General features: G+C 37.8%; 1 protein-coding gene across 1 annotated transcript in view; it reads right to left on the minus strand.

Moving 5' to 3' along the window:
• Positions 1 to 2,596: 2,596 nt before the first annotated feature.
• Positions 2,597 to 16,404, minus strand: part of ELMOD2 (ELMO/CED-12 domain containing 2) — a 44,450-nt gene continuing 30,642 nt past the window's right edge. Inside the window, exons 7-8 of the mRNA XM_006887044.1 lie at positions 15,084 to 15,217; positions 2,597 to 2,742 (exon numbers count right to left, since the gene is read on the minus strand). Of these exons, the coding sequence (XP_006887106.1) occupies positions 2,597 to 2,742; positions 15,084 to 15,217 (280 nt within the window). The remainder of the gene's footprint in view (positions 2,743 to 15,083; positions 15,218 to 16,404) is intronic.

A 16,404-nucleotide genomic window follows, 5' to 3' on the forward strand; every position in this document is an offset into this window, starting at 1 on the left:
GAATACATATTATTTCCATATAGAAAAATACATACAAATTCATGTAGTCCTAAAGTAGAAAAAAATCAGGATGGGTCATTCGAAGAAAAAGACTGTTTTTAAAACATTTTTTTATATGCAAAATAGGTTGGTTTAAGGTTCACTGATATCCCCTGATTTCTCCCATTTCTTCAAAGATTGTCCTTCAGAATGGATTTCCTCTATAAAACTATTATAACAAATATTTTAGACCAAGCTTGACTCTGTCAAAACTCTCTCCAACCTACCACATTAAAAAACAACTAACAAAAACGCCACATGATTTTCCTGGAACTACAATGTCAACATATTCTAACACTACTTTGGTATTTTATTAATTATTACAGAAAAATTTAGGATTCTAAATATGAATTTTAAGACTACATAATAGCCTATCATATATTGCTGGAAGCATGGCAAAGAAGGTAGCCACAATTACATTTTTCTTTTCACATGTCACTGTCATATATAAATCAGAAGGAACATTTAACATTATAATATATAATTAGTGACACTTAACTTGGCTTCCAGATTACTCAATTCTTGAATTTAGTAGTATCTTTTAGACCAAATCACTATAGAACTATTTAAAATAGTTACTATTTTAAGAGAAAACAGGACCATATATATAAAATATACAATTGCAAGTGGATTTAAAGAAAATGTTACTAAACAAATTTTATGATAGTAATGTTAAAGGACTTATGAGGGTTTTTTTCCTCCCTAAAAGGGGAAACACATACTTACTTAAAAATATTCCCCCTTTCATACTCCAATCACTCTTTATTTGATACATAGAGAAAGATTTAATCAGTTTGAGATTTCATGTGTTGAAAGATTAAAATATAAGTATTTCCAACACAGAATTTAAAAGACAAACAAAACTGCTTTCCATGTAATAGCACCTTGATACAATGAACTTTAACAGTTAACATTTGATCCTTGTCAGGATTTTGCTATATATTACAGAACTCTAGTTTAGTGATAAAGCATTTTAAAAAAATTAAGATACTCTCAAGGCTGAGAAGCCCCTTCAAGAAAGCACTTCTATTTTCATAATAAAATGAACCAAATTTTAAAAATAGCTTTCTCTTATTTATAAAATAATCATGTTAATGCATGTACTTTTTAGTGTATGTGCTATCCAATGTTTCATCTGTTATTTTCCAATTGGATATTACCTACTTACCACTCTTTTCTTTGACAAGTATTAAAAGAGAAGTTTCAAAAATACTCAAGTGTTGCTATTTAAGAGCCAGTCCTTAAACTCTCTGTATGCACAAGTGTTTAATACATAAAGATGCAGTTATCATTATGTTTGAGATTAAATTTTGTCTTATAAGAGACTGGTTTCTAAAGGACTGAAAGACAATTTAGTAATCAGATGAACTTTTCTACCTTAAGATTAGCTTTTTTGCTGAGTACAAATGTCTAAAACACATTTCCTCAATAGAATCATATCACTACATAATCCTTGACAGCATGTGCTGTCCTCCTGAGATTTTAGGAGAATAAAGCTATACAAAATGCATAGTCATCATCCTCAAGCTACTTTAGAATCCAATAGACTGTTAAGGAATATCCATAAAGTCTATTCAATGCTATCCAGAAAGACCATGGAGCCAAGGCAAAAGAGAAGCAAGAGTTAACAGAAAGTCAAACACACAATTGATATTCAACTGAGAGTTTTAAAAAGCTTGAAGCTTATCTCTTAAATTTCAAGAAGAGCTTTGATATAGAAACTGTCCTTCTGAATACCGTCAAGACTTTCTTTGCAAATATACCTCTTTTCAAATATACACATAGGTGAAGAAGCTTCATAAAAGGCCTTTGCACCACGCAATAACTAAAGTTTCAGACATATCATTGATAAAGATAAAATACTAAAGATAGGAAATGCCTCAAAAAAGCTTCAAAAAAACACTGTAATATTTAAAGTACGGTATTTTTTGAAAAAAAAAAAAATAAATTAATCACTAATACCGTCATTCTTCCTATGTCCAATAGTCAAGAGTATCAAAAAGGAGGCCCTTACTCTTAATCCACTCTGACAAACCTATGCTCTTGCTGCTACTACTAATGAAACATTAGGACATGTGACCGAGATACAACAGTAACCATAAAAAAATACTTACTGTTAATTAACCTAGAAAGGAAAATAAAATGCAAAAAATATACCATTTCCAAACTGAAAACAGTACCATTAAAACGTCTTTTAAAAAATGTCAACTTGATAGCCATAACATATATAAATGAAAAGCAATTTTTCCACATTTCAATCAACTGACTGAATACAAATACCTGATTTATATTTTTACTTGAAATGGGCTAAATCCCAAGTTCCAAACTGTAGTTCCCATGACTCTACAGGGAATCTTTGGAAGGGTAAGGTACCTTTGGAGAACAGTGTATAAGTAACTGTAAACATACACTGATTGTCCATTAGCTTTCGTAAATAGAATTTCTGAAACATTTTTTTGTAAGAAATTATATATAAGGAGTGTAATTGGTCAGATAATTTTTATTACAACATAGAAATTCTGTTGTTTGTGCAAAATGTAGAAGTACCATGGATGAGTTATATATTTAAAGTAAGTGCTACTTTAGAGTCCAGTAAAAGTCTTTTAATCTTTTCATGAAACTTCTCTCTATATAGATTGAAACACATAATGCTTTCTGGTTCTTCTTCAAACCAAAACTTGTCAAATTCGTAGACAAGATAACCTGCAGTTAAGGAAAACAAAACATAAGCAAAACTGAACCGTGAAATCACATTACAAACAATCTTATTTTTAAAACACAAAACCAGTCTTTACATTTCATATTAAAAAACCAAACCTACTGCCTATGATTTCAACTGACAGTGATAGTATAAGAGAGAGTAGAACTGCCACACTTTTCAGAAGCAGACTGCATTGTCTTTCTCCTATGGAGCAGGAAGCAAGTTTGAACCAAAACCCTTTGTTTAGTAGCAATCTTAGCAGTAAAGGGCTTTAACTATTGCTCCACAAGGGTTACTTAAATTCTGTATTAGGATATGATAATCAGAAGCAATCAAAAGCTAATAGAATTCCAATGATCTTATAAGAAACTTTTTATGAAATATTTTTATTTCATAAAACATAACCAATTTTCAGTATTTAATAAACAGCTAAACAGAAGATTTCAAAGGGCAGTTCAGAAAGGCAAAGTATTATAATGAAATGTTCAAAGAGCTAGAGTCAGAAAACCAAAAGGGATAAAGCCGGCATTTCTTAAACTGAAGGAACTGAAGAACAAATTCAAACCTCAAGTTGCAATACTTAAGGATGCAATGGGCAGAAAAGTGAATGATCCAGGAAGCATCAAAAGAAGATGAAAGGAGTACACAGAGTCACTATATCAAAAAGAATTGGCTAACACAGAAGAATTTCATGAAACAACATATGACCAAAAGGCAATGATGATGAAGAAGGAAGTTAAGGCTGTTCTGAAGGAACTGGCAAAAACCAAGGCCCCAGGATTTGATGAAATACCAACTAACATACTGTAATAAACAGATGCTGCCCTGAATATGCTCACCAGGCTGTGCCAAGAATCTGGAGGAAATCACCGGGCCAGCTAAGTGAAAAAGATCCATTCTGATTCCCATTCCAAGAAAAAAAAAAAAGGTGATCTGAAAGGGTGTAGAAATTATTAAATGATATCACTAATATCACACACAAGCAAAATTCTGCTGGAGATTACTAAAAAAAAAAACCAAAAAAACAAACCAAACAAAAACACATGACTGGAACAGTACATTGACAAGAAAACCACCAGAAAAATACAAGCAGGGTTTAGAAGAGGTCGTAGAATTAGGGACATCATCACAAATGTCAGATTATCTAGGCTGAAAGTAGAATGCACCAGAGGAAAGTCTGTGTTTTATTGACTATACAAAGACATTTGACTGTGTGGATCACAATATATTATGGCTAACTTTGAGAAGAATGGGAATCCCAGAACACTTGATTGTGCTCATGCAAGATCTATACTTGAACAGTAAAGGCAACATTTAGAACGGAGTAACGAAACAAAATCAGGAAGAGTGTGTCAGGGATGCATCCTGTCTCCATTCCTTTTCAATCTATATGTGGAACAGATCATCTAGGAGTCAGGGCTCTCTGAGGAGGAATGTGGCATCAATATTGGAGAAAGACTCATCAACAATCTGCATTAATACAGATAACACAATCTTGCTTGCTGAAACTAAGGAGGGCCTGAAGCATTTGCTGCAGAGGGTCAAGAACTGTAGTCTGCAATGTGGACTGGAGCTCACTATCAAGAAAATGAAGTTTGTCACCAGTGGGCCAATTGGCAGTATCATGAGAGATGGAGAAGATTGTAAATGTTAACAATTTCACCTTGCTTAGTTCCACAAACAACACTTTAAGGACTCGAATCAACACTGTGTCAAAAATCAAGACAGGAATGCATTAGGAAAATCTGCTGTCAAGAGCCCTAAAGAGCAATGATGTCAGTATAGAGACCAACATGTGCCTGATTCAGAGGCCATAGTCTTGGCAATTACTTGCTATGCTTCAGAGAGCTGGAAAATTATCAAAGATTACAGAAGAATTCATGCCTTTGAGTCATGCTGGAGAAGAGTATTGAATATATGATGTCTTTCCAGAACTAGATGGTCTGTCCTGGAGAGGGTGAAATGAAGCTGCTCCATAGAGGTACGGATTTTGAGGCTCCATCTCATATACTTTGGGCAAGATGCCAGGAGGGACCGTCCTTTGAGAAGGACATCATGCTGTGAAGGGTGGAGGGACAGCGTAGGAGAAGATCCTGGATGAGACAGATTGATGCAGTGACTGGGGTAATGAGGGTAGGTTTATCAGAGACTGGGATTGGCCCAGGACAGAGCAGGGTTCAGAGTTAAAGTGCAGAGGGTTGCTGTGAGTTGTGGTCGATTTGGTGGCACATTATGAACACTACATTGTTCTCTAAAGTCAATAAAATCCTTCAAATCTAAGAGATATGTGGATGGGAAAATCAGAAGATACCTAAGGGACAGCAAAAAAGATTTCCAAAACAGAGACTTCTCAAATATAAATGTGAAAGTAACTAGAACACCCTAGGCAAGGTTAAAGTACAAACTTCTGTTTTTTCCAATGAACTATTAGGGAGCGCGAGTGAAGGAAGAGACTGATTAGACACTAATGCTGGTGCTATCAGGAAGAAACATTTGGTGACTTACTTCTATAAAGAAGAAAATGCTTTGGAGCAATGTGACTCTAACTCCATGGGATCAATAAACTAGGCACTAACTTGACAGCTAAGAACAACACAGATGGGACATTTTTTCTTTTTTCAATTATCTCCATTGATTCACATTTATCCTCAAAAGTTAAAAGCATTTCATGAACACAAACATGTTATTAGGTAGCTTTGGTGGCCTACTGGCAAGAAGCTGCGCTGCAATCCCGAAGGCACACGATTCAAGGCCACCAGCTGCTCTGTGGAAGAAGGATAGGCAATCTCCTCTGTGCGATTAACTGACTTCGAAAACCCGCCAGAGGGTCAACTATGGGTCAGTTCTGACTCTATAGTATGCAGCAAAAACAACAGCAAATGTGCTATTGTTATTATATAACAAAAATTTTTATCCTTAAATCTTATTTTTGGTATTTAGCCAGATGCATGTATTTATTATTTAACAGATCTTGGTGGCCCAATGGATTAAATGATTGGGTGCTAATGTAAAAGTTGTTAGACTGAGCCTACCAGTTGCTCCTCAGAACTGGCAGTCTGCTGATGTAGATTACAGCGTTGGGTACCTTGTGCAGCAGTTCTATTCTATCCTAACAAGTCATTTTGAGTCAGCGTCTCCTTGAGGGCAGTGAATTTAACAAATGCTCATTATATGCTGACTTATTCTCACAGCAATCTTTAAGTGCATTCCGCTGAAGAGAGAACACACACAGGGAAAGGTTGCATTGCTTGCCTAGAACATGGTCTTACTGCACTATAAACCAGAGTTTATTTCCATCCAAATTTCATCTCCCCTGCTGAAAGGCTTTTCAAGATAGGACAGATATGAATGACAAAATATATTTTGATACACAAGATTTGTGAGAACTATCAAAGAATGAGGCTTCCAGGAGAATGCCATCTGCTTCCTGTTTCCAAAATATCAAAAATGCTATTTTCTATCTTAATTTGATTTTGAGTACAATACACTGGGACAACACTTTATGTGAAGAAAACACTCATACGTATAAAATTTCATCTGTGTTCTACCCCTTCTCCTTCCTCAATATACTGACAGAAATGTATATTTAAGAAATCTAGAGATTAATGTTCTTAGTATAAGAAAAATTTAAACAACTATGCAACTTGTAAGTATACACTTCGTACTGTTCTTACATTTGAGTTCCTAAACTCAATGTTTACTAATCAGAACCAATTTATAGCTGACCCTCCACTGGCCTTCCAAAGCTGTAAATCATGCAGGGGACAGCACTGCCTTTCTCTTAAGTCACTGGTGGTGGATTCAAACAAGAGATGTATCTTTTTCATTACTGTCAGGTAGTAAGGCCCTTTCAACTGACTATGTGAGCATGGTGGGGGGGGGAAGCTCAAGTGTAAGAAATAGATCATTCAGGAGACTGGGCTTTATGAGGAGGAATGTGGCATCAGGACTGGAGGAAGACTCATCAACAAGCTACATTATGCAGATGAGACAACTTTGCTTGCTGAAACTGAAGAAGACCTAAAGCACCTGTAGTTTTCAATATGGATTGAAGCTCAACATCAAGAAGTTAATGATTGTCACCACTGGGCCAACTGGCAGCACCATGATAGATGAAGAAGAGACTGAAGTTATTAACAAGTACAGCTTTCTTGGCTTCACAATCAACACTCTTGGCACGAGCAGTCAGGAAATCAAAAGACAAATTTCAATGGGAAAATCTGATGTCAGGGACCTCCTCCAGAGTGCTGAAAAGCAACGATGTCAGTTTAGAGACTAAGGTGTGCCTAATCCAGGCCATGGTCTTTGCACAATTACTTGCTATGCATCAGAGAGCTGGACAATGCCTAAGGATGACAGAAGAAGAAATGATGCCTTTGAATTGTCCTGCTGGAGAAGAGTTTTGAACATGCTATGCACTGTCATGAAAACAAATGGGTCTGTTTTGGATAGAGTGAAACTAAGTTTCTCCTTGGAGGCTAGGATTTTGAAACTCTGTCTCACATACTTTGGGCACATGGCCAGGAAAGACGAGTCCCTGGAGAAGGACATCATGCTTGGAAGGGTGGAAGGACAGCAAAGGAGAGGGAGACCACGGATGAGATGGACTGACAAATAACTAAGGCAATGGGGGTTGGTGTGTTGGAGTCAGTGACCCTGGCTCAGGACAGAGCCGGGTTCAGAACTGCTGTCTATAGCATCACTATGGGTCACAGGTGAATCAACACATAACAACAATATACCAAAAACTTCTTGCTTCAGAGCTAGGTGGTGGCACTAAAAACATAAACTGGTTTCAGAAGAAATACTAGTGAAAGAATCTTAACTGCAATGGCTAAACTGATTGAAGAAAATATTTGGGAACTGTAGATGCATTAGGCAGAATAGTAAATGATGCAGGAAGTATTAAAAGAAGATGGAAAGAATATACTGAGTCACTGTATCAAAAGGAACTGGCAGACATAGAAGAATTTAATGAAATCACATATGAGCAAGAGCCTATGGTGATGAAGGAAGAAGTTCAAGCTGCTTTGAAGGAAATAGCAAAAACTAAGGCCCCAGGAATAGATGGTTTACTAATTGACATATTTCAGCTAACATATGCTGCCCTGGATGTGCTCACAAAGTTGTGCCAAGAAATCTGGAAAACAACCACTTGGCCAACTGACTGGAAAAAGATCTATATTTGTTCCCATTTCAAAGAAGGGTGACCCAACAGAGTGTGGAAACTATAGAACAGTATCATTGATTTCACATGCAAGCAAGATTCAACTGAAGATTATGAAAAAACAACTGGAACAGCACATCAGCAGAGAACTGCCAGAAGTCCAGGCTGGGTTTAGAAGGGGTTGCGGACCTAGGGATATTGTAGCTGATGTTAGATGGATCTTAGCTGAAAGCAGGGAATACCAGAAAAATGTCTATCTGTGTTTCATTGATTATGCAAAGGCATTTGACCGTGTGGATCATAACAAACTATGCCTGACTCTGAGAAGAACGGGAATCCCAGAACACTTGATCCTGCTAATGTGAAACCTATACTTGGACCAAGAGGCAATCGTCAGAACAGAGCAAGGAAACACTGCATATTTCAAAATTGGGAAAGATGTATGCCAGGGATGTGTCCTATCTCCATACCTTTTCAACCTGTATGGAACAGATTATCCGAGAGGTTGGGCTCTATGCGGAGAAGTGTGGCATCAGGATTGGTGGAAGATCTATTAACAATCTGCGTTATGCAGATGACACAAACCTACTTGCTGAAACTGAAGAGGACCTGAAGCGCTTGCTGCAGAGGGTCAAGGGCTGCAGCCTTCAGTATGGATTGAAGCTCAATGTCAAGAAGACAAAAATTCTCACCACTGGACCAATTTGCAGCATCAGGATGGATGGTGAAGAGCTTGAGATTGTTAACAACTTTAGTCTGCTTGGCTCCACAGTCAACACTCTTGGCACCAGTAGCCAGGAAATCAAAAAACGTATTGCAATGGGAAAGTCTGCTGTTAGGGACCTCTCCAGGGTACTGAAAAGCAATGGTGTCACTCTGGAGACTAAGGTGCATCTGATACAGGCTATGGTCTTTGCAATCACTTGTTACGCATCATGATGCCTTTGAGCTGTGGTGCTGGAGAAGAGTATTGAATGTACCCTGGACTGCCAAGAAAACTAACAGATTCATCCTGGAGAGGGTTAAACCAGGCTGCTCCTGGGAGGCAAGGATCCTGAGGCTTCGTCTGACATACTTTGGACATGTTGTAAGGAGGGACAGGTCCTTGGAGAGGGACATCATGCTTGGGAGGGTGGAGGGACGGCACAGAAGGGGAAGACCCTCTATGAGGTGGATTGATTCAGTGACTGGGGTAATTCGGATAGGTATGTCAGAGGCAGAGAGATTGGCACAGGATAGAGCAGGGTTTAGGGCTGCTGTACATAGGGTTGCTATGACTCGACGGCACATAACAACAACAACAACAACAGATATTAAAATTCAAGGACACAGCAAGTGCTATTCTTGACCTAAGACTACAAAGTGTCTGACTAGCCTCTGAGCTGCTCTTAGCATTAACAAAGTACTGGACAAGTTATTGTCAGAAGTCCCATAACATATGACCCATAATGACCCTATAAACAATATATCTGAACTCTGTCCTATACTGTAACATCTTCACAATCTGTAATATACTTGAGCCCATTGCCTCAGTCATTGTTTCAATCCATCTGGTTGAGGGTCTTCCTCTCTTTGGCTGAACCTCCGTCTTTCCAAGCAAGATGCCCCTCTCAAAGAACAGACTCTCCTAGCAATATGCCCAAAATATGTGAGATGAAGTTTTATCACCATTGCCTCCAAGGAGCACTCTGGGTGCACCTTCTCAAAGACATGTTTGTTCTTTTGCCAGTCCATTGGATATTTAGTACGTTGCTCCAACACCACAGTTTAAAGGCATCAATTCTTCTGACATCCTCTGTCCATTGTCCAGCTGTCCAGCAGCACAACAGGTGACTAAAAAGATCATGGCCTGAATCAGGTGCACCTCAGTTCTTAAACAGACATCATTGCTCCTCAGTAATTTGGAGAGGTCCCTAACTGCACACTTGCCCAGTGCAATATGTCTCATGATCTCTCGACTACTGATGCCAAGAATATTGTGGATCCAAGCAAGATGAAGTCATTAACACTTTCTTCTCTATCATTATGTTGCTTATTGGTCCAGAGGTGAGAATTTTTGTTTTCATGGCTTTGAGATGTAATCCATATTGAAGGCTGTATTCTTTGATCTTCTGCAGGAATTCCTTCAAGTCCTCCTCACTTTTATCAAGTAAGGTTGTGCTATTTGCATATTGTAGGTTACTGCTGAGTCTTCCTCCAATCCTGATGCCACATTCTATTTCACAGAGTCCATCTTTTGAATAATAATTTGCTCAGTGTACAGATTAAATAGGTATGTAAAAAGCACCCTGATGAAGGATCAATTTTAGGAAAATATGGATTTGGTGATAGAAATGAGGCTGGGGATAGAATTCTGTACAATCAATAATTTACTCATAGCAAACACCTTTTATAAGAAACATAAACGCAGGCTATACACATGGATTTCACCTGATGGGATACACAGGAATCATTCTGATTACAACTTTGGAAAGAACCATTGGAAAAGTTCAGTATCAGCAGTAAAAACTAGGCCAGGTGCTGACTGTGGAACAGACCATCAACTGCTTATATACAAGTTCAAATTAAAACTAAAGGTTAAATCATATCCACAGGAATAAAAATGTGACCTTGAGTCTATCTCCCATGAATTTAAAAACCAACTCAGTAATAGGTTTTAGGCTTTGAACACTGATGAACGAATTCCAGATAAGCTGTGGGAAGATATTAAGAATATTGTTCATGAAGAATGCAAAAAGTCATTACTAAGAAGGAACAAGAAGAAAAGACCAAAAAATGGATGTCAGAAGAGACTCTAAATAATGTACTAGAGCACCGAGAAGCCAGAGTAAAGGGAAGAAATCAAGAAGTTAAGCTGAACAGAAGATTTCAAAGGGCTGCTTGAAAAGACAAGGCAAAATATTATAATCAAATGTGCAAGGATCTGGAGTTGGAAAATAAAAAAGGCCAAACTTGCTCAGCACTCCTTAAGTTGAAAGAACTAAACAATAAATTCAAGCCACACGTTGCAATGAGCAGAATATGGAATGATTCAAGAAGCATTAAAAGCAGATGGGAGGAGTATAAAGAGTCATTGTGCCAAAAAGAATTGGCTGACAAGAATTTCAAGAAACAACACATGATCATGAGGCAATGGTGATGAAGGAAGAAGTGCAGGCTGCTCTGAAGGACTTGGCAAAAAATAAAGCCAAAAAAGAAAACACAAAAAATAAAGCCCAAGAAATTGATGGAATACCAATAGATGTATTTCAGCAAACACATGCTGCCCTGCATGTGTTCACCAAGTTGTGCCAAGAAATCTGGATACTTGGCCAATTGACTGGAAGAAATCCGTATTTATTCCCCTTCCAAAAAAAGGTGACCCGACAGAGTGTAGAAATTATCAAACAAATATCACTCATATCACACACTAGCAAAATTCTGCTGAAGATTATCCAGAAAAGACTTGAACAGACAGAGAACTACCAGAAATACAGGCTGGGTTTAGAAGAGGTCATGGTACTAGGGACATTACTGCCAATGTCAGATTGATCTTGGCAGAAAGGAGAGCGCACCAGAAGAATGTCTATCTGTGTTTCATTGATTATGCAAAGGTACTTGACTGTGTGGATCACAATAAATTGTGGCTAACCTTGAGGAAAATGGGAATCCCAGAACACTTGATCGTGCTTATACAAAACCTGTATTTGGACCAGAAAGCAGTGTCCAGAACAGAGAAACACTGCATGGTTCAAAATCAAGAAAGAAGTGCATCAGGGACGCATTCTGTACCCATATCTTTTCAATCTGTATGCAGAACAGATCATTTGGGAAGCAGGGCTTTATGAGGAGGAGTGTGAATATGCAGATGACACAACCTTGCTTGCTGCAAAAGGTCAAGGATTGTAGTCTTCAATATGGACTTATGCTCAACATCAAGAAGACAAAGATTCTCACCAGTGGGCCAACTGGCAGCACCATAACAGACGGAGAAGAGATTGAGGTTGTTAAAAATTACAGCTTCCTTGGATCCACAGTCAACACTCTTTTTAATATCAGCAGTCAGGAAATCAAAAGATGAATTGCATTGAGAAAATCTGTTGTCATGGACCTCTCCAGAATGCTGAAGAGCAATGATGTCAGTCTAGATACAAAGGTGTGCCTAATCCAGGTCATGGTTTTCTCAATTAAATGTTATGCTTCAGAGAGCTGGACAATGACTAAGGATGACAGAAGAAGAATAGATGCCTTTGAGTTGTAGTGCTGGAGAAGAGTCTTGAACATACCATGGACTGCCAAGAAAACAAACAGGTCTGTCTTGGAGAGGGTGAAACCAAGTCTCTCCTTGAAGGCTAGGATTTTGAAGCTCTACCTTACTTACTTTGGGCACATGGCCAGGAGAGACTGGTCCTTGGAGAAAGGACAGCATAGGAGAGGGAGACCCCGGATGAGATGGGTGGATACAGTAACTGGGGGGATGGTGGTTGGTGACCAGAATTAGTGACACTGGCTCAGGACAAGGAAGGGTTCAGTGCTGCTGTACAGAGTTGCTATGCATTGCAGGAGACTCAAGCAATAACATTCTATGACATTCTATTGGATTCTATTGGAAGAGGGAGTGGCATCCACTTCCTAAACAACAGGCCTCTGGAAACTCTATGAACTTTGATAGTTATAGAAAGGCTTCAGGTCTTTTGTTGACAGGGTTGCTATGAGTCATGCTCAACTTGAAAGCAATCAACAACAGTATTCCACTGCTCTGCTGGCCTCTTAGTCTAGATATGTTTTGCATGTGCACAATTAAGTGTTCTGAGATTCCCATTCTACTCAACGTTAGCCATAATTTGCTATGATCCACACAGTCAATTGTCTCTGTATAAGCAATAAAACACAATTACGATCTTTTTCTGGTATTCTCTGCTTTCAGTCAGGATCCTTCTGATGGCAGCAACGCTATCTTTGGTGCAAGAACCTCTTCTAATTCCAGCCTGAACTTCTGGCAGTTCTGTCTATGTCTCTGGATGAGAAATCATCTTAAAAAGTTCATACTAGAGCCAATGGAGGAGAGACAAGTCACAAAGTCTGGTGTAAAAGCAAGAGAATGTTTCAAAAAAGGTGTGGTCATTTAAGCCTAACACTGCCAAAAATGGTCGAACAGCAGGAAGGGTAAAGAGAACATACCAGACTTGGAAACAAGAAAAGTTGGTCTTTTTGAGAAAAATCCATTTCACCGTAGTAGTAGGGGTGGAATCTAAATTGGAGTTAGGCAAAAACTGACAGTGAAGAAATGAAAATAGTACTTCTTTAAATGTTTATTGGAAAGGGAGCTCTGGTGGCCTAGTGGCAAGAAGCTGCACTGTCATCCCAGAGGTACAGAGTTCAAATCCACCAGATGCTCTGCTGGAGAAGGAGGGGCAATCTCCTCCCGTACCAGTCTGAACTGATTTGACGGTACACACAAAAATAGTAAAGTTTTAAAAAAAAAATGTTTACTGAGGAAGAACCAATCTTGGCAGGGCTGAGAGCTCTGCCAGTCACGGCCTAAAGTCATGAGGCTCAAGGCTGAGGTGTCTATGAGAAAGTTTTAGAAGCTGTTTCTGAGTGTATCTTGCAAACAACCTGCATTATAGCCTTTTGACTTCTATAATATGGTTTTGTGTAGTTATTGAGCTATTGCATTGGATTTTGGACCCAGTAGAGCAGAGTAAATATTCTGGACCCATTAGAGAGTGGGGAAACATGGGGGACATGTCTGACCTTATGAGAGTTAGTTTTGTGTTGCTGATGTTGTTGACAGGGACAGATTCCTATTGTGGAGTTGAAATGGCCCTCTCTCCATGATCCCTTGCTCTTTTTCTAAGCAATAACAGAGAAAAATGGACAACAGAAGGAACAAAGTCTCTGACAAGACTTCCCAGAAAAGGTAAGCCAAATATGAAATGTCAAGAACTAGTAGGCATCACTTGAAAATAAAGAGCAGACATATTTCAGGCAGGAGAAGAATCGCCTAGAAAGGTCCAGAGGCAAGTGAGATAAAAGTGGTAAAAGATGTGTATGTAGAGGCTGTCCAGGTTTGAACTGAGGACAACCTCGTAACAGGGATTTAGGGAACAGAGTAAAATGATGCTGTTGGGCTTGAACATGACCAAGATAGTGAGGATGGTGCAAGATAGGGCAAGATCCAGATCCACTATTCAGAGTTGCTCTGGGTTGTTGCTGACTGAACAGCACCCAACACAATAGTAAAATGACTAGGTTTTCTTTTTAAATAATTAGGTTTTTCATTGTGGAGAATTAAAAGGGAGTCATCTTAAAGAAACTACGCTATGGTAGTAACCTAGTAACAAAAGACCTGAACTAGTACAGTTACAAAGCAGACAAATATAAAACAAATTTAGGATGTAGGTAAAACTGTAAATAAGGATAAACTAAATGGGATAAGCTGAGGACAGAGGAGTCACAAATACCTTACCAAATAAAGCTAGAGAAGTTAACATTTGGCTATTTATCTAATGCAAATGACATTTTAAAAATGGGGAAAGATAAAGAAAAGCAAAAGAGTGAATCTATGCTACATGTGAATTCTATCTTGAGAAAGTGACTCATTCAATTAAATCTTCAAATAACTTCACAGTATAAGCCAAGAGAAGAGTGGTAGTAATGACTATTTTAGGATTAGGCAGTAGGTGAGCATTCCCAAACTACCACAAGTAACACTACTAATAAAATAATAGAGTAAAAATTTCCTTTAAATTAAAAATCCGTAGAGCACTAACAAAATGCTATAAATGATCTGTCCTTAACTCAGTAACATTAACCTGTATTCATGAAGTAATATTAACTTTGTAGTTGACGGCAAATAGGATATCTAATAAATAATATGAATCCTAATTTAAAAGCATGTGATTAAGCAGCCTCATTAAAATTTTTATTCAAATCAGCAAATACAGAAAGTGAGATATAAAATACTCCTAAGGACCATCTTCTTTCCCCCCTATATTTTTAATATCTTAAATAGTAAAATGACAAGCATAAATTATACAGTGAGTAGGGATACTAGATTACAAATTAGCATATTAAAGTTTTAAAATTTTATTTCTTTTCTGTTGTTGAGCCTATACACAACAAAATAATGTATTGTAATAGCTCAAGTTCTTTTAGAAATATCTACCATTAACTCACAATATTAATACTTACAATAAAACTGATGAAAGTGCTCCATTGTTGGTATACCAGGAACAAAGTTGTAGAGATAAAATTTCAAAGTTTCATTCTTCAGCAAGCTATAAGCCATCTCTGTAAGATTGATTCCAACTATTGCATAAGAATACCTATGCCAGAAACATTACCAGTTACACCAGCTAGCCAAGTGGCTTATAAGTTAAATTTAAAATTATGCCAGAAATTAGTGAAATATTTTGTTATATTTCTCAACACAGTGTTGGTTTCATGACAATCTACGTACTCAGAAAAACACACCAGAATGCATGCAAAAGTATTTATTAAAGGCTATTAATTTTCTGGGAATACTATAAAAATTACAAATACAGTTTGCTCATGAGCATCTGAAACTAAATCCTTAAAAAACCCTTCTAAAATACTTTGAGTAATCTGATATTAGGGAGCTCTGGTGGCCTAGAGGCAAGAAGCTGCACTGCAATCCTGAAGGCACATGGTTCAAGGCCACCAGGTGCTCCACGGCAGAATGATGGGCAGTCTTCCATGCAATTAACTGCCTCTGAAAACCCACTGAAGGGTCAGCTATGGGTTGGTTCTGACTTCATGGTACACAACAACTATAGTAATTTAATATTTTCTCCTCATTGTCAGAAATTCCCCCACCCCCAATTTTCTTTTAATCAAAGACTAGTAGATAAACATAAATACAGCACAATACTTCAGATCATTCTTCATAATGTATACACATAAACTGATAAACCTATGGTCAGTAATGAAATGCATGCAACTTTTCCTTTCCTTGCTCAAAAATTAAAAAAAAAAAAATTAAACCACACAAACTTAGAATTTCATCAGCAAACATTCTCTTGTGACAAATCATTCAGACATGAATACTGGGTACAAAGAAACTATATGCTAACATATATTTAACCTCTGTTAATGGGAAGGGAAAAAGCCACCACCACCACAAACCAGAAGTAGCCATAGTGATTAAGATACATTCAGTTCTGATAACTAGTTGTGACCTAAGAAGGACTGTAAAAAAAGAGAAGCTGCAGAGAAAAGTATACACAATGAGAAAATAAAAACTGCAAGATTAATGCATGCATGTTTAAATACTGGAGAAAAAAGCACAACCCTCCAAATTTTTTCCATGTCTGATATAAAAAGCCTCCTGCACTCAATTAAAATTAAATGATCTTAAAAGGATATAATACTCAGCATAATGTCCTCCAGGACATTATACTGAGTGAGGTATCTCAGTCACAAAGGGACAAATGCTATATGGTGCCACTGTTGTAGAATGAGGCTGGCATTGGGGTGGGGGTAAGACTGAGAA

The sequence above is a fragment of the Elephantulus edwardii genome, unplaced genomic scaffold, assembly GCF_000299155.1.
Source record: "Elephantulus edwardii isolate Elephantulus edwardi_28Jun2011 unplaced genomic scaffold, EleEdw1.0 scaffold00053, whole genome shotgun sequence".
In the NCBI taxonomy this organism is placed as follows: domain Eukaryota; kingdom Metazoa; phylum Chordata; class Mammalia; order Macroscelidea; family Macroscelididae; genus Elephantulus; species Elephantulus edwardii.